Source organism: Gymnoscopelus microlampas (genome assembly GCF_963454915.1).
Source record: "Gymnoscopelus microlampas genome assembly, chromosome: 3".
Taxonomy (NCBI): Eukaryota; Metazoa; Chordata; class Actinopteri; order Myctophiformes; family Myctophidae; genus Gymnoscopelus; species Gymnoscopelus microlampas.
Genome location: NC_139940.1, coordinates 57,821,649 through 57,841,474, shown reverse-complemented (window position 1 = coordinate 57,841,474; position 19,826 = coordinate 57,821,649). Strand labels below are relative to the sequence as shown.

At 40.6% G+C, this 19,826-nt stretch overlaps 1 protein-coding gene across 2 annotated transcripts in view; it reads right to left on the bottom strand.

The window, feature by feature from the left end:
* The window catches only part of il6r (interleukin 6 receptor), a 36,206-nt gene extending 16,588 nt beyond the window's left edge, over positions 1-19,618 (bottom strand). Inside the window, exons 1-6 of one of the 2 annotated variants that reach the window (XM_084053255.1) lie at positions 19,407-19,618; positions 11,233-11,406; positions 10,343-10,486; positions 6,002-6,138; positions 3,133-3,358; positions 1,735-1,858 (exon numbers count right to left, since the gene is read on the bottom strand). In XM_084053255.1, the coding sequence (XP_083909381.1) occupies positions 1,735-1,858; positions 3,133-3,358; positions 6,002-6,138; positions 10,343-10,486; positions 11,233-11,406; positions 19,407-19,488 (887 nt within the window). In that variant the 5' untranslated portion in view covers positions 19,489-19,618. The remainder of the gene's footprint in view (positions 1-1,734; positions 1,859-3,132; positions 3,359-6,001; positions 6,139-10,342; positions 10,487-11,232; positions 11,407-19,406) is intronic. The other variant, XM_084053256.1, reaches the window with a different exon arrangement.
* Between the last annotated feature and the right edge of the window lie 208 nt (positions 19,619-19,826).

The window sequence follows — 19,826 nt, the reverse complement described above, 5'->3', positions numbered from 1 at the left end:
CTAGACTTACCCTATTTTAATAAATCTCTGGCACACGATGTGTAAAAAAAAAAAGAAAACTTGAAAAGTTTGAAAATGTTGATATTTCTAACAACACAAATCATGTCGTTGGCACAACATATTTTCAGATGGGAGGGGGGGGGGGGGGGGCTGTGGCCAAAAACATCTTAATTTGCGGGTCCTTGAGATGAAAATGTTTGGGAACCACTGACTCCCAGTTCAAAACCTTTAACCCTTTAAGACCGGGAACGCATCTGTGTCATTTTAAGATTTCTTTGGCTCTATGAAAATAGCAGATCTACAAGCTCGTAGCGCGGCACAGAGTGCCGCGCTACGAGCTTGTAGATCTGCTATTCTTTTTTTTTAATCGTGAAAATGTGTGCAAATCTTTAGTTTGAATATATGTATACTTTTTTAAAGCGAAAGTTTTTAACTCAAATCTTTGCTTCTGGTGATTTTACAAATGTCTTCTAAATCCTAACAGTTTTTTTTTTTCCTAAAGTTTTTTTTTATTGTTTTACTTATGTTGCTATATTTTCAATGGTTTTCAAACTTGTTTCATGTCAAGGACCCTTCCCATCTAAAAATATTTTGTTCCAGGGACCCCCAGAAGAAAAGATTTGAGTTGAAAATGATTTGCACACATTTTCAAGATTTTTCTAAAAATAGCAGATCTACAAGCTCACTCGGTGCCGCGCGTAAGTCGACCCCTGTGAGTCACATTGCTTGAGCCACCTGAAACCTCGAGTGGCTCACACCATCACCATGGATACGGGATGCTAGTCGGTAAGCCTGTGTATTGAGTGTGAACGTCCAGATGATCCCTGATGATCCATCTGGTCTTACAGGGTAGAAACGACACTTTCATGTCACTGGAAAACAACACAACCTCTCACACCCAGTGGTGGAAAGTATAACTACGTACTACGGAGAACGTGACGTCACACCATGGAAAGTGATAGCTTAAACCCTCACAAGATGGCGCCACCTGGGGGGGGGGGGGTTGTACCCTCGTTCTTGATATAGTATATAAGTTGTGACCTATCCCTTTTTCACTGTACTTAAAGGGATAGTTTACCCCCAATTTTTTTCTATTGATTAGTCACCCCATGGACACTTGAATTCATGGACATTTTTTTTGTTTTTTGTCGCATTCCTAACCCAATAATTTGATCACCGGCAGCGGTTCCGGTAGGAGACACAAAGAGTCTCCTTTGTGTCTCCTACCGGAACCACTGCCTACCATTCTGCTGGTCATCAAATTAAATGGCTTAGGAATGCGACAAAAACAAAGATATATCCATGAATTCAAGTCTCCATGGGGTTACTAATCGATGGAAAAAAGTATTTTTGGGGGTGAACTATCCCTTTGAGTGCAATTTTCCGTTACTTCTACTATACTTGAGTATGTCTATTTTTCCATACTTTATACTTCTTCTCCACTACTGTACATCTAAGACGCAAATACTGTAATGTTTACTCCACTATAATTGTTTGTCAGCCTTAGTTACTGGTTTACTTACTTTGAGTAACTTTTTTGAATTTATATTAGGGCTTTACACTATGCACCCTCATTTATTACCACTACACTAATACTTTGCGTAAATCTATAATGAACTAATTGTAGATTGGCTATTTTCGAATGTCCGCACCATAATACAGGCATGGAAAACAACACAACGAGGACAATGATAGGACATATTAAGAAAGGACAAGATGGCGGATGGTTCTCACCCCTTGTAGAGCAGCAGGGAACAGGATGTGTGGGCGGAGATAGGCCGCTGTGGCGTCCAAACACAGCGGATCTTACTGCTGGGTGATCGTTTATAACACTCCAGGATTGGCTGCTCTGGAGGACCTGGTCAGACAAAGACGGGTAACATTGCATCACTCTGCATGTGATGCATGAGAGAGAACCAACACTTTCACGTCATGGACCCCCAAATGAATATGTATTTGGCCACCTTAAAATGCAAGAAAAAATACGAGAAGATTTGTCTAGATATTTCAAAATCGATATCTGTGTCTGTCTGTCGGTCTCTCTCTCTGTCTCTCTGTCTCTCTCTCTGTCTGTCTCTGTCTCTCTCCCCATCTCTGTCTGTCTCTCTCTCTCAGAATTAGGGTTTGTAGGTTATTGTCTCCGCCAGGTCAAAATTAAGGCATGGCCGAGACTATGTTTTGCACCCTGTCCGTCCGTCCGTGTGTCTGTCGATTTCCTTGAAATTATGCACGCATATTCTCACCAGAGGAAGAAATGCCAGGTTGAATCGTGTTTTTACCTATAACTGCACCGATCGATCTGTGTAAAACTTTGTATGTGAACTCCCTAGAGGCCAAGGAAAAACCTTGGCCCTGCATTTATCACATCTGCCTTTTATAGCGCCACCAGGAGGCCGACATATGTAACACACATGTTTGGATATTACTCCTTCAGATTTTCTCCAAATTTCACACAAATCGGTATACATGATCTCTATAGTCACGTGATCAAGTCACATTTAGTTACATCTGTTACATTTTTCATATTCCATCCTGATTGGCTAAGATTGACATCTTAAGTTTGCAGGAGTAGCCCGTTTTGAAGAAAATGCCGCAAATCATGAACGCAGCGTCCGATTGCGGTGTAACTTTGCACGCACATTCACACTATGTTGAGGAACAAATGCCACCCTTTTCACATTGGCCTGTTATAGCGCCACCAGCAGCTCTTAATTTCGCAAAACAAATCATAAATGCAGTAGACTGAAAGAACGAGCCCAATCGATGGTCTTGAAGGGCGGATCCAAACCCAGCCGCCCAGCTGCGGCGCTTCCTATTGCTTCACCAATCTATGTCCCCCCCCCCCCCCCCCCCCCAAACTCTGATTGGTTAGGAGATAACAAGGTCCTAAGACCATCGTTCCTGCATGGTTCGCCCAGGCTTTTTTTCTTTTGTAACAAAACAAAAAAAGCATGGGTTTCCGAGGCTATAAATGCAGTGATTGCCGTCAGAGGCCTAAGAAGAAAAGCCACCCTTTTCACATTGGCCTATTATAGCGCCACCAGGAGGCCACAATAACCTACCTGACCTGGCGGAGACCTGTGCTCCGAGGAGCACTTTATCGTCATTCCATCCTCTGGTCTTGGAACTCACCCGCCACGTGTATCTTGACGGAGAAGCTGTCACCCTTAACACGCGGGTGACACGCGTACGTGCCGGTGTCTGTCACCGTCGCTGCAGCCAGCGCCAGGACGCTGCCACGCCTGCCAAATTCCACCCGTCCTCCTCCTCCTCCTCCTCCTCCTCCTGTCACCAGCCTGCCGTTCCTCCTCCACTGAGCCCTGCTCCTCACAGCCCTGGTCACCCTGAGGTCCTCACCCTAGTGGACAGTGGTGGAAAGTACAACGCTAACCATTGGTGTAAAAGTAACTAAGTACGTTTACTCGAGTACTGTACTTAAGTACGATCTTGAGGTACTTTTTACTCTGCTGGAGTATTCCCAATTGTCTATGCTTTTACTTCTTCTCCACTGCATATCAGAGGCAATTATTGTGCTTTTACTCCACTATAATTATTTGGAAACTTTAGTTACTAGTTACTTTGTAGATATAAATATATTACATTCTGAAACATACATTAACCGATTTAGCCCTATTTTATACCTAGGCTATTTGAAAATAGCCGATCTACAAGCTCATAGTCTCGCGTAGCCAGACAACTATTCCACAATCTCTGAATGCTATATAGAGTCTGGAACTACAACTCCCGAAATCCGCTTGAGGAAACTGGCACTTCCGTTCACGAAAATATATTTTAAAATATCTTTACATTTTATTATTTTATTTCCATTTCTGCTAAGCAGCAAGCTAAATATACTTAGATGATTTGTATTTATATTAGGATGAATTTGCGCGACTGTAAAGACGAAACGGAAGTGGAGAGGAGGCTCCACATCCGGTTTATATTCTAATCATGATCAGAGCTTCCGAGTCCCAGACTGTATGACCGGAAACATTTGAAAATTGTGGGAGGCAACATTCTGGCCACGCGAGACTAACAAGCTCATAACGTGTCGCATCGCGACGCATTCAGAACTTGTAGATCTGCTATTTTCAAACATTTTAGTACTTTTACTTTTGGTACTTTAAGTACATTTTGATACCAATACTTTTGTACTTTTACTTGAGTAGAATACTACATTGCAGTATTGATACTTTTTCTTAAGTAAAACATTTCAGTACTTTTTCCACCACTGATCCTAACCTATTGGAACTGATTATCTGAAATGCCGAGACCAATTTGTTAAAACACTTTTTTCTTTCCATCCACTTTTTTTTTCATACCGAACCGAAACCAGAAGTTGATGAGAGGCTATTTGTAGAAGGATAAAAATAAATGTAATTTAGTCTCTGGGGTGAGAGACTACTGTTTATGTTCTGCTATCACAAGCTGTATCACTTCCCCCCTTGGCTGGAAAGTAAATGTAATCAAGTACTGTGTTAAGTACAATTTTGAGGTTGTTTTTTGAGTTTACTGGAGACTTTTCAATAATTATACTTCTACTCCACTACATCTCAGAGGCAAATATTGTACTTTTTACTTTTTACTACTTTTTACACTATAATTATTTTGAAAACCTTAGATTTTGCGACGCCTTGTGAGCTTTGAACAAAATAAAAAATCTGCACTTGTGCATGAGACCTGGATTCAAATATGGGGTAGAACAGGAACGATAGGCAGTAGTGGAAAAAGTACTTAAATGTTTTACTTAAGTAAACGTATCAATACTGCAATGCAAAGTACTCTGTCACTCTGTTACACGTCAAAATGTACTTGAGTAAAAGTACAAAAGTATTGGTATCAAAATGTACTTAAAGTACCAAAAGTAAAAGTACTAAAAAGCTCTACAAGCTCACAGCGTGTTGCGATGCGTTGTGAGCTTGTAGATCTGCTATTTTCAAATAACGCTAAAGTGGTTAATGTATGTTTTAAAACGTATTAATTTATATCTGCAAATTAGTAACTAAAGTTTTCAAATACTTGTAGTGGAGTAAAAGTACAACATTTGCCTCTGAGAGTAGTGGAGTAGACGTAAAAAGTATTGGAAATTGGAAACACAAGTCAAGTACAAATACCTCAAAAGTTACTTTACACCACTGCATAGTGGCTGCTTTAAATAAATGTACCTAATAGACCACCGAAGTCCTGACGTCACTCGTTCATCCCCAGGTTCGTAAAGTAATTTCGCTATGGAGAATAACATTGGGTCATCATAGAATCGTCTCATATAAGAATTGTGGTCCAAAAATAAACAAACTGTCTCGGCGATATTGTCAGGGAGGAGGTTCTGTATCGTTTATGATAGTCAGTCACTTATATTTGATACAGTCGGTTTCTGGCGAAAATTTAACTAATTCGGCGGAAGTAACATTAGCGTTTTCTCACCGTCATTTGATGCTTCATATCCATAAGAGTCAAACCGCCAAGGTCATTTGTTTATTTTTGGAACACAGTTCTTATGTGACGCGATATTAAATACGTCTATGGGATTCAGAATGGGGGGGGGGGACCGCGAACCAGGTAGACAAACAAAGGATGTGTAAATTACGTCAGACTTTGGTGCTCTATAGGCCCTATGCACAGCAGCCATATTGTAAGACATTCACAGGTGTTATCAATGATACTAATGAAGGCTCTGTTCCATTCTGGTCAGACGGAGTCAGGGTGCTGATATTGTGCATGTTGGCTCACTGGAAACACTCCCAAATGGCCCTTTACGGGTGTGTAACTCTGAGAGTGTACACACCCGAACCAAATGGACCCTTACGGGTCCATTTGGTTCCATTTGTACACTCTCAGAGTTATGGGGGTCGTAGAAATCTGAAATTCAAAAATCTGAGAACTACTGTGCTACACTAAATGGAACAGAGCCTTCATTAGTATCATTGGTAACACCTGTGAAGGAAGTGATAATATGGCTGCTGTGCATAGAGCCTATTACTATACCGCTCTTTCCCTGTACCTTTTCCTCCTCTTGGTCCTCGTGGTCCTCATCGGTGTCCCCAGCTCTCCAGTCATACTCATCAGTGGGAGACAGTGTGTGTCCGTGTGTGCGCTGCCGCTGCTCCAGCTTCTCATTGCTCACTGTGTTGTCTGCTACTGCGTAGAGTCACAAACGTCACATTTACAATACAATATTATTACATTGAGATAGATCATACATGGGCAACTGGTGGTGGCCCAGGGGGCACACGCGGCCCCTACCTTCACTTAAAGACGGGGTGCCGTGATTTTCAGTGATCCCCCCCCCCTAAAACATAATCATCAGGTATTATGGTTACACTAGGAGGAAGAGTTTTTTCAAAAAAGTGTACAGAAATTGTTAAAATTATGTTTTTATGTGGACACGCCTCCAGTTCATTAAGTATACCTGGTTCTCACCTTAGCACCTCCTCCACCACCTTAGCACCACCCACCTGTCCTAGTCCCTCCTCCTCCTCATGCCCACACCTGTTGTGTTATGATAATGAGGGGGAGGGTATGTTTTTACTATGTCACTAAAGCGCTGTTTCTCTATTGGCACGTTTGACCCTCAAGGTTTCAGCCTCCAGGAAGAAACTCCAAATAGTCAGAGAAGACATAAAACACCATAAAACCGCTTAATGAAGTTCTATCAACCTCATAGACACATGAAAAACAGAAAAAGTGCAAAAACATGGCACCAGCTCTTTAATGCGGCCCGCAGGTTAATATCGGAATACTGATATATTATTGATTTCAGCTGTTTACAATTCCAAACATGCAATCATCATGACACACTTTAATCACTTCAGTCTATATTAGTAGCTTACTGACTAGTATTACAATTCTATTGTCTTTTTTTATGTCCAATGTATTTGTATTTAAGTTCATAAAGGTAACGTAAGTATAACTAAAGGCATTTGAAGTTAAATAAAAAAATTACTTTTCAGGATTCCAATTAAAAAATGAAAAAAAAAAAAAAATCTGGATTCCATTTAAAAAATAGCAGATCTTCAAGCTCAAAACGCGTCGCACTGCGAAGCGTTTTGAGCTTGTAGATCTGCTATTTTTGCAGCTTTTGTGTGACATAGAATAGCCAGACACTGTGCAATGTGGCCCTCTGGAGTGAGTGTGGAAATATAGTGGCCCTCTCCATCAAAGTTGCCCACCCCTGAGATAGTAGATGGATAGATAGATAACTAGGGGAAGGAACAATATCAGTGGTTCTCCAACTCTTTTCCATATCAAGGACGCCCACAATAATTAATTAATGTATAAAAAGAGATGATACCAATTAAGGCACTCTTGTGGAACATTTTAAATGCCTTTAATAGTCTGGCTAATGCATGGCATAAATAATGTAAAAAAAAAAGGTGCAGCAACATTGCCTTCATCAGGGTGATTCATTTAATACTCATCCTGATGAAGGCATTGTTGCCGCAACGCATTAGCCAGACTATTACATTAATGTATTTGGCCACAGACCTCCATCTGAAAAAGATGTTGTGCCAAGGACCCCCCATAAGATAATATAATATATTTGTTGCTGTCGGGCAGAAACCAGCTAAATCCATTTTTCCGCTTTTGCATTTTTTCCCCCATAAATCAGTGCTATTGTATTGAACACCCTTTACGTCTGTGTGTTGATTAAAAAAATATTGAACCAATCAACAGTATTAAAAAGCACTTCTGACAAAACCAGCTAACTCCATTGGATCCTCAAACGTTCTGCTAAACCAGCTAAGTCCACCAAAGGAGGGTGGAGTTAGCTGGTTTTGCTGACTCCAGGCTCCACCCCCTTTTGACCTCCAACCTCATTGTGAGCTTGGAGGTCCATTCAGCAGTTCTTATCAACGATGAACAAAACCTCCTAACTCAACTTTTTTTAAATTTACTTAAAAATGAACATTTTGGAGTTGGCTGGTTTCTGCCCAACAGCAGAGATATACTATAAAATATATTTAAAAACATGTTTTTAATATATTTTGAACCATTTTTTCCCCTACACATTTTGGGGACCCCTTGGGACACCCTCAAACAACCCTGGGGGTCCCCCCTCTGAGAACCATTTGGGGTAGAGTCAAGTATATGTCACATTTACAATAGTATTACATCAGCTTTTAGTACAGTACATTAACCCATTCAAACCGGAAAGCAATTTTTGGACATTATTTAAAAATCTTGAGAGTGTTTTTTAACATGAATCTTTCCTTCTGGGGGTCCTTGGCATATATTTGGCTATACCTATTTATTTATTTTAGAACTACTGGCTTAGAAGGCATTTGTAGAATCAGCCTCAGGTCTTAAAGGGATATTTCACCCAAGATTATTTTTTTTCTATCGATGAGTCACCCCATGGAGGCTTGAATACATGGATATTTATTTTGTTAGTGTCGCATTCCTAAGCCAATAATTTGATGTAGAATGATACCAATACATGTAATAGTCAGTCTCTGCGTTGAAAGGCTACTGTTTATGTTCTGCTATCACAAGCTGTATGATATTTTTATTTTTCGTTTTTCTTTCTCTAAGCACCTTAACGTCCATAAGTATATCATGCACAGTATACATTGCTGCTATGCTCAGGTCATATTTTTTATCTCAGGTAGTGTAAATATGTGGTGGACTTTCGGTGGACTATACCCCTGATTTTACACTTTGGCTATTCAAAAATAGCATATATACAAGCTCATAGCACGGCACCGAGTGCCGCGCTATGAGCTTGTAGATCTGCTATTTTTGGAAAATCGTGAAAAACATTTGTAACTTTCAAATGTAAACACATTTTGTATTTTAAAAATGTTTGCGTTTTTTGGGCGGATTTTGTTAGTTTTTTTTCGTGTTTTGGTTACTTTATTTTGGTTTTAGGGTAAGGGTTAGGGTTAGGTTATTTCATTCTTATTTGTGCCTGATTTTACCAATTTATTATCAAAAAATAAATAATGAATTATATATTTTATTTTTTCAAAAAAGTGGGGGGTATGAAATCACGGATCTGTGAGAGTGAGGGTGTCACGTCGTACGCACAGTGAATGGTCGTGACGCGCCTGCCCTTGTTTGATCTCCTTCCCACTTGCCCCTCACCCCTCTTCTTCCTCCCTCTCTTCTTTCTATGGAAATAACGTTGCGATCGGAACGATGTACGAAAGCGAATTTCACCTGCTTTTTTAACCTTGTGAACCTGTGATGTGACAATAAACCTGATTCTGATTCTGGCTAATCGATAGAAAAAAAGTATCTTATTGGGGTGAACTATCCCTTTAATAGGCTTTACATAATAGGGCGGCTCTATGCACAGCAGCCATTTTATCACTTCCTTCACAGGTGTTACCAATGATACTAATGAAGGCTCTGTTCCATTTAGTGTAGCACAGTGGCTCTCAGATTTTTCAATTTCCACAACCCCCATAACTCTGAGAGTGTACAAATGGAACCAAATGGACCCGTCCATTTGGTTCCATTTGTACACTCTCAGAGTTACACACCCGTAAAGGGCCATTTGGGAGTGTTTCCAGTGAGCCAACATGCACAATATCAGCACCCTGACTCCGTCTGACCAGAATGGAACAGAGCCTTCATTAGTATCATTGGTAACAGCTGTGAATGTCTTACAATATGGCTGCTGTGCATAGAGCCTATTATGCAAGGGATAATGCATGGGGAGGTAGTCATTATTGAAATTTAAAGCCCGACAGGGCGATTAACCACCGAGGCGCAGCCGCTTATTACACGGCTACTTAATAAATACATAAATACATTTACCCAAAAGTAACAACAAAACGAAGTATTTCCTTGCTTACGGCAATGAAAGTATTCCATAAGTATTGGGCTGGGCGGACAAGTTCGCCTCGCAAAAACAAATGACGAAATGGAAAAAAACTCGCCCCAAAACACACTCGCCCCCCATTCTATTTACTGCCGATTTGCCTGTAATACCGCCGGATTTGCCCCGGGGCGACTGTGTTTTGGGGCGAGCGTTTTGGTATTCCCCCGTTGTTGCGCCACGATAAACAGGGAAGCGCAGTGGATCAAATAGAATGACTTCTCGGTTATTGCATCGTCTATTTCTCACTTCAAATGTTTTCAAAAACATTCTTGAGAGCAACGTTTAGTTGTAAATGACATTGTTTGTTTGTTTACATGGCTGTCATGTTGGATAAAGCATATAACCAAGCAGCACAGGTTGACATGAGCAGGTGTTCTGAGTCTCTGATTACACAGCGGTCCGTTATAGAGCTCATCGGTCATTATCCAGAAATAATGACCGATGACTGACCAATCAGAATCGAGCATTCAACAAAGCCGTGTAATAAGCTTAGTTATACTTTCCAGCACTGCTTACCACGGAGTGCAGTCAGTCCAGTGCTGTTGTCCACAGGTGTGTGTGGCGTGTGTGCAAGAGTGGGGAGCACACTGCCGGCAGTGTGGTGCGTTGCTGTGGGGGCCGGGGGCCGCTCTCTGGTGACGGTGACATCGTTGTGGCGCGCTGTGGGCAGGGGTGTAAAGTAATATTTACTCAAGCACTGTACTTGAGTACACTTTTTAGGTGCTTTTACTTTACCGGAGTATTTCCAATTGTCTATACTTTTACTTCTACTCCACTACGTCTCCGAAGCAAATATTGTACTCCACTGCAATTATTTGAAAACTTTAGTTACTAGCTACTTTGCAGATTATACATTATTACATTATAAAACATACATTAACCACTTTAGCCCTGTTTTATACCTATAGGCTATTTAAATCAGCTAGGCTGCTGCAGCCTAGTAGCAGCGAGTGGGGGAGGGGGGAGAGTCCTCACAGCAGCTTAGACGCACAGGAAGGCAAAGTGCGACTCTTATGTCTCCCCCCCATTTTATGATAAGAGCACCTCAGCCTCTTTAAACAGAAAGTAATAGAGGACAGGAGCCTATCCTATGTCTGACAGCACCTCGCCACCGTTTTCTGCCACAGTGCCACCTGGAGCCTAAAAAAATAAATAATAATAATTTACTATTTTTAAAAGTATTTCGCGGGCTGCCATGGACCTTTCCGAGGGCCGCCAAACGCCCGCGGGCCGCCACCTTGACAAGCCTGATCTACAAGCTCGCGACGCGTTGTGAGCTTGTAGATCTACCAATACTTTCGTACTTTTACTCAAGTACATTTTTTTATTCCGGACTTTAACTTGTAACAGAGTATACTTCTACATTGCAGTCTTGATACTTTTACATAAGTAAAACATTTGAGTACTTTTTCCACCACTGGCTGTGGGGGCCGGGCCCTCTCTGGTGATGGGGACATCGTTGTGGTGCGTTGTTGTGGGTCTGGTGACAGGGACCCTCACACCGTCTACCATGACCCTCCCACTGCAGCTCAACACCAGCCTACTGCCCGGATTGACGACCACCACACCGGGAGGGGGATCTGAACATAAAAAATTAACAACAACAATACAATCTAGTTTATTTATTTTTATAATTATTATTATATACTGTGATTTCAAATGGCTATTTTTACATGGTTGTCATGTTGGATTACAGCATAAACTCAAGCAGCGCAGGTTGACATGAGCAGGTGCTCTGAGTCTTTGATTAGACAGCGGTCCGTTATAGAGCTCATTGGTCATTATCCAGAAATAATGGCCGATGATTGACCAATCAGAATCAAGCATTCAACCAAGCCGTGTAATAAATAAAATAAAAATATAAATATAATTTAAAAAAAAAAAAAATGTATATACATATTTATTATATATTACTATAATATATATATATATAGAGAGAGAGAGAGAGAGAGAGAGAGAGAGAGAGAGAGAGAGAGAGAGAGAGAGAGAGAGAGAGAGAAATTGTTCTGACGGGGGCCGGCACATACGTCACAGCTTCATAACAGAATTCTGACGTTGCACAGAATATAGTACTCGTCCCTGCCATGCATGCTGAAAGGACTAAAGACAACATATAGAAGCACCTCAAGGGACTTTCCTCTCAATAAATTCTTCCCGAACATCAACCCCTCCCCCCTTCCTCCCTACCGACTGAGAAAAAGAACTTGAGGGTCAAGAGGGTTTCATAGTCACACGTGCACACACACATATACACACATGCAGTCATATAATGTCTGTGATTGATATGTTGGTGTTTTAGCTTATGTCAGTCTTTCAATGTCAGTTTTTGTTCAACTTCCTATGAAAGGACTAAAGATAGCACATGTTAATATAGCCTAGCCTATGCAGCCTCACACATTAGGTACAGTTATTCATAATTCTGGGCATCTCTGAAACCCATACGCAGTTGAGGATGATTCAGTGTTACACAGGCATGTGTTATCTGCAGAAGGGACAGGAATAACTTATGGGGGAGGTGATGCAGTTCATATTGTTGCTGTTAGGTAGAAACCTTGTATGTTCAAAATGGTTAGCCTACTTATAGTTATTTTTCATAATGTTTCAAAAACAGATAATATAGCAGATTTACTAGCTTGTAAATTTGCTATTTTCCTTACTTTTACACAAAATCAACATAAAACAAGGTATATAATGGGCTGTTGATTTAAGAATGATAATAAAAAAAGATGAAAGTCACATTCCTTAAGCACCGGGCCAGCTTTGGACCAAGATATTTATTTGATTAAAAACAATTCTTCTTTTTAACTTTTTTAAGACCGGAGGAAGAGTCAATTTATAGATTTCTTTGGCTATTCAAAAATAGCAGATCTACAAGCTCGCAGCGCGGCAACGAGTGCCGCGCTACGAGCTTGTAGATCTGCTATTTTTGAGACATTGTGAAAATATGTGCACATCTTTGAATATAAATATATCTATATTTTAAGGCAAACATGTGTAACTCAAATATTTGCATCTGGGGATTCTACAATTGTCTTCTAACTCCTACAGTTTAAAAACAAAAACGTATGTTTCTATATCATTGGTTCTCAAACTTTTTCATGTCAAGGACCACCCAAAATGATATGTATTTGGCTCGTGGACCCCCATCTCAAATATGTTGTTCCAGGGACCCCCAGAAGCAAATATTTGAGTTAAAAAGTTTCGCTTTAGAAATATACATATTCAAATAATTGCACAAATGTTCAAGATTTAAAAAAAAATTAATAGCAGATCTACAAGCTCATAGTGCGGCACTCGGTGCCGCGCTATGAGCTTGTATTTTTTTTTTTTTTGCTATTTTTTAATAGCCAAAGAAAATAAATAATGGTTAAAGTGGTTACACAGATGCGTTCCCGGAACGCATGCTGTGCTGGTCATTGATCTAGACAATATAGTCTCAGCATTCACAGTAAGTGGGTTAAGGCTTTACAATAATGTGGTTAGTGTTTGCCAGCAGATGCACGGAAGAGACAATTTGTCTCTGAGTTATTCAGTGGGTAAACATGTAGACTAGAGGCGTTCATCGGCACTGCGTGACCTCAGGATTCGATTCAACAGCGGTTCACCTCTTCACGATTCAATTTGATTCTACCATGCTTTTCGAAGCATTTTGATGCATCACACTGATAAGAACCAGTATGCGCGCAACCAGTATGCGCGCAATGAAACCCATTCTGTCAGGTCTCGCTAGGACGCGCCTCACCAGCCAACACACAAGAGGGGGTTGGGGTGTGCTGAAACCAGCGCACCCCAACACAACAGGTTGGGAATTGATTGCGTGAAACAATCACCTGTGCGTCCAGTCTTAATGTTAGTAAACAAATAATTGGTCTATGCATCTCACTTTTCTGAATTACGGCACAACGTGGCATCAGTTCACTTTCCAATGGCCGAAATGTATATAGGGCTGAAGTGATTAATGTATGTTTTGTAATAACAATCAAAATCTACAAAGTAACTAGTAACTAAAGTTTTCAAATAATTGTTGTGGAGTAAAAGTACAATATTTGCCTCGGAGATGTAGTGGAGTAGAAGTAAAACTATGAAGAATTGGAAATACTCCAGTAAAGTAAAAATGCCTCAAAATTGTACTTAAGTACAGTACTTGAGTACATGTACTTAGTCACTTAACACCACTGCCACAAAGAACAAAAAACTGTACCTTTGAGCTGTGCACATCTATATGCTTACGACGCATTACAGTGTGACACAATAGATCTGCTATTTTCACTGTATTTATAGATTAGAATAAAATATAATCAATAAATCTATAAAATAGAATGACCAAAATGGATCACAAAAACTCTGAAGCTTCTTTTCATAGTGGTCCATGATAGCTTAAAGGAGTGAAAAAATTACTTATTTTTTTTAGCAATTGCACACCCCATGAAGCCTTGAATTCATGGAGATTGTTTTGTTTTTGTCACATTCCTTAGCCAATAATTTGATGACCAGCTATGACCGGCGGAGTCAATACTGAGCAGCCTCAGTATTGACTCCGCATTGAATTATTGTTGGCTCAGGAATGCGACAAAAACGAATAAATCTCCACGAATTCAAGGCTTCATGGCGTGTGTAATTGATATTAAGTAAAATATATATATTTTTGGGGGGTTCTTTAAGTTTTGAAATGGTTATTTCACAATATAGTTTGGGTCCTAAGAGTCCATTCCTAGAAATGTAGTGGAGTCATACATTTGAAATGTAGTGCAGGTGAAAGTCATACTGTATGTGCTTGAAAGAAGAAAACAAATAAACATGAAAAAATATAGTTAAGTAATTCAAGTACATGTAGTTACTGCCACACTGCTTAAGTAAACATACATCGAAAATATTCACAGACTAGGCCAAGTTGCGAAATTGCTCCGTTTGAAACATTGACAGAATACAGCTGTCTCCCACAACCTAGCTCTTTCTCTTGGACCAATCACAGTACAGCACGTACTGTATGTGTGGACCCCCAGGAAGAGCTCCACAGTAAATAAATAGACCCTGGCATTTTGGGCAAATGTTCAAAATGTGTCACAATTTTGCAGTGGTGGAAAAAAGTACTCACATTTTTGTACTTAAAGAGCTGGTGCCATGTTTTTGCACTTTTTCTGTTTTTCATGTGTCTATGAGGTTGATAGAACTTCATTAAGGCCCCCGCTGGTGGTTTTATGGTGTTTCATGTCTTCTCTGACTATTTGGAGTTTTTTCCTGGAGGCTGAAACCTTGAGAGTCAAACGTGCCAATCCAGAAACAGGGGCATAGTGACATCACAGAGCCCCCAAAAAACATACCCTCCCCCTCATTATCATAACACAACAGGTGTGGGCATGAGGAGGAGGAGGGACTAGGACAGGTGGGTGGTGCTAAGGTGGTGGAGGAGGTGCTAAGGTGAGAGCCAGGCATACTTAATGAACTGGAGGCGTGTCCACATAAAAAAAAAAATTTAAACAATTTCTGTACACTTTTTTTGGGAAAAAAAATCCTTACATAATAATAATACCGTATGATCAGGTTTTAGGGTTGAAAAATATCATGGCACTCCATCTTTAAGTAAAAGTAACAATGCTGCAGTGTAGACATACTCTGTTACAAGTAAAAAGTCCAGTAATCAAAATTTACTTGAGTAAAAGTACAAAAGTATTGGAAACAAAATATACAAAATGTAGTTAAAATGTATACAAATCTTTTGAAAATAGCAGATCTACAAGCTCACAATGCGTCACATCGCGACACATTGTGAGCTTGTAGATCGGCTATTTAATAATTTTAACAATAGATCTACAAGCTCCTAACACGCTGCAATGTCGTACATACAAGTACGTAGGGCTTAAATGGTAAGAGTGTTGTACAATGGTGTGTCGTGGCTGACTGGACAGTGTAGATGGGATGTTGTGTAAAATCCTCTTGGTCCATACTTCCTTTTTTGCAACAACCTGTCCCGTTTCCTCTTGTTGTTCTACTCTCTCTCTCTCTCTCTCTCTCTCTCTCTCTCTCTCTCTCTCTCTCTCTCTCTCTCTCTCTCTCTCTCTCTCTCTCTCTCTCTCTCTCTCTCTCTCTCTCTCTCTCTCTCTCTCTCTCTCTCTATCGCACATTAAGCTAATCATCTGCTAATGATCGGGGTTCCCGACCTCCAGTTTGGGAACCATTGTTCTATACAACTCGATATATTTAATATTGCAGTGCAGTTATAATAGGCGTCCCAACAATGACACGTCTACCTATTCATGTCTGTGTTCCATTCCCTCTGTCTCAAGTCTCATCTATTTAAAGGGACAGCGTGCCAAAACGACTGGTTCATTCTAGATATATCACGTCACGTATGCTGTCCCCAAAACTCACCAGCAACTGTTAACCTCATGAATCCTATATAAAGTCCATGTTTTGGGGCTTGTCATAACAGGGCCAACCTTCTGCGAAAATGGGCTAATATTCCCGCAAAAACAGCGTATCCACAAGCTCACACCATGCTGTGAGCTTGTAGATACGCTATTTTCACCGAAGAGATGGTAGAGTGTAGAGCAGGGTTTTTGTCAAAGGGGGCCATCTTTGAAAACATGCAAATACATTTGGCCCGTGGCCCAGTTCTGGCCCACGGGCCGCCTGTTGCCTACCACTGGTGTAGAGTGGAAAAAAAGGAGGGGACCGAGTATAGAGCCTTGGGGGACCAGCTTGTCTATTAAGTTTAAGGGGTTAATCACAAAATACACACACACACACACACACACACACACACACACACACACACACACACACACACACACACACACACACACACACACACCACAATATTACACACTTGGAGTGAACTGTGTTACGTTTCACTAACTGTCACTCACTGTTAAGGTACAGTGAGGGTTAATTTGGGACAAAATACAGTTGAGATAAATTGGTGAGCTGTTCCTTTAAATGTTCATGCGGCTCACTGAACTCATGGAGCCTGAATAAACAAACGCAAGGATTTACAGGACAAAGTGTTAAACGTTCTCACACACACACACACACACACACACACACACACACACACACACACACACACACACACACACACACACACACACACACACACACACACACACACACACACACACACACACACACACACACACACACACACACCCATTAAACATCCCATTAAAAAAATAAAATAAAGACATAAACACTAAACACTAAAGCCTAAAATAGCAGAGCCACATCACAATCACCAAGCGCTGTGCTATGAGCTTGTAGATCATGTATGCTTGTACATGCAGCTCCCATAGTTGAAACACTTGTTGCATTACTGTGGAACAAGTCACGTTTTACTTTGTCCTAAAACAGCGTTTCAGGCCGTGACCCCCCCAAAATAATCATATTTGAACTGGGGACCCCCCAAAATAATCATATTTGAACTGGGGACCCCCCAAAATAATCATATTTGAACTGGGAACCCCCCAAAAGAATCACCAAAATAATCATATTTGAACTGGGGACCCCCCAAAAAATCATATTTGAACTGGGGACCCCCCAAAATAATCATATTTCAACTGGGAACCCCCCAAAATAATCACCAAAATAATCATATTTGAACTGGGGACCCCCCACCCTGACAAGCACTTGAAATTATAGGAGTTGAGGCGTTACATATTGTTTGACTCGGTTCCACAGATAAATATTGTGAAAATAGCAGATCTACAAGCTCACAACGCCTCGCGCTGCAAGGCGTTGTGAGCTTGTAGATCGGCTATTTTCAAACATTTTGCCTCATTCCTATATTATTTGACAATTTGGCCAATGTTTGACCTTTTTTTTCTGTATTAAAAAGTTCTTGAAAAGTCCCTACATTGTCACTTCACTGTCAACTGGGGACCCCCCAAAAATCATGTGGGGAACCCGCCTGGGGGTACTGACCCACAGGTTGAGAACCACTGTCCTAAAACGTGACAACACCATGATGCAAACACAGTGTTGTGACGTCAGTGTGTTTGTTGTTGTGTTCTGCTTTTTTGTGTCATTAATGTCACATTCATTCCCGTTCATCCCCTACACCAGCGCTTCCCAAACATTTCCATGTCAAGGACCCCCAAATTTATGTGTATTTGGCAGCGTACCTGAAAATATTTTGTGCCAGAGACCCCATACAAGAGTTGTTGTCTTTGTTGAAACAAAGTTTCAAATAATATTCCATATTCCATTTTGTTTTGAAAATACAATACGGATCTATACAAGCTCACTACGATGCAATGTGTTGTGAGCTTGTAGATAAGCTATTTTCAAATAGCCAATGTATATATGGTTAAAGTGGTTAAACCGATTTTGACTGATTTTAAATTTAGCTGGTGATCCCCTGGGAACCCCCTCAAGGACCCCTGGGGGTCCCCGGACCCCACTTTGTTTATAATCTCATATCAAAATAACCCTATAGACTACGGCTACATACTTGTTATATGTTTGTATAACTGATATCAAACAGCTGTTAACCATAATAGCAATCACTGTTTCACCTCGGCTTAATATACAATTGCAGAAAACTTGTAATAGGATAAATCATTGTTTTCATGTACAGTAAGTTATCAACTGAGGAAGTTTCATGGTGATAACTATTTATTTAACTTCTCATCCTATTCACCTATCATGTATATAGGTGAGAATAACAAAATGTGTGATACATATGAAAAAGGTGCTTCTGTGGAAAGGTTATCATATATTAATGTACTTATATTGACCCTATATAAACAATTTAATATAGGTAAGGTTTTGCCCACTCATTTGATAATGAAATCTTGTCTGGCTCATGGACTATACTGTATGTAAATATCTCAAATCAAAATCTCCCTGTAGACTACGGCTACATAGAACTATTATATGTTTGTATTTAACTGATATCAAACAGCTGTTAACCATAATAGCAATCATTGTTTCACCTCGGCTTAATATCTCTATATGAGAATGACGTAGTTATGAAGCATCTATGCAACAGGTAAAAGGCAGTGGTTATCAAAGTGGGGTCTGGGGACCCCCAGGGGTCCTCGAGGGGGTTCCAGGCGGTCCCCAGCAAAACTGGTAATATAGCATCAGAATAAGTTCAACTGCTTTAACTCTATATACGAAAGCTACAGTATTTGAAAAAAGCCGATCTGCAAGTTACAATCTTTGAAACATTTTAACAATGCAAATCTTGTATGGGGGTCCCTGGCACAGCATATTTTGAGATAAATCTATCCTTCTATCCGTCCTTGACATGAAAAGGTTTGAAAACCAATGGGTGGTTATAGCAGGCAACAAGCTTTTGTGAGACAACATAATTGTGGTCACCGTAAACACTAAAGTGAAAGCGAGTGAGAGGCAATGGGTTTTCTTATTTAATATCATATTTCAAGTGCCCCAATCTGCCATGCACAGTAAAACACTCTGGGTTAATTCACAGGCTTACATGCAACTCTGTGAGTGTGCAAATGGAACCAAATGGACCCGGTCCATTTGGTTCTATTTGTACATTCACAGAGTTAGATTATTAGATTGTTTCATAGCTAAACCATCAACGCTTACTGTAGTGACAGGCTGTTAAACTCACCTTTCCGGGGACAGCTTTCCAGTAGGAACCCATGCACGGGGAGCACGCCCACGGCACATAGGAGCAAACAAATCAACATCATGTGTTTTTCCCCAAGATCAGCCTTCCTTCCTTTCTTGTTTTACTAGTGTCTCCTCAGCCGACGAGCGATCGCCTTCACATGCTTTACATAGTTTGACAGGAGTTGAAGTGTGTGTGCGTGCGTGTGTGTGTGTGTGTGTGTGTGTGTGTGTGTGTGTACTCTACTGTGTCCTGGCCACAGGGTTGGCACACACACACACACACACACACACACACACACACACACACACACACACACACACACACACACACACACACACACACACACACACACACACACACACACACACACACACACACACACACACGCACTCTGCTGTGCTCTCCACAGCTCCGTTA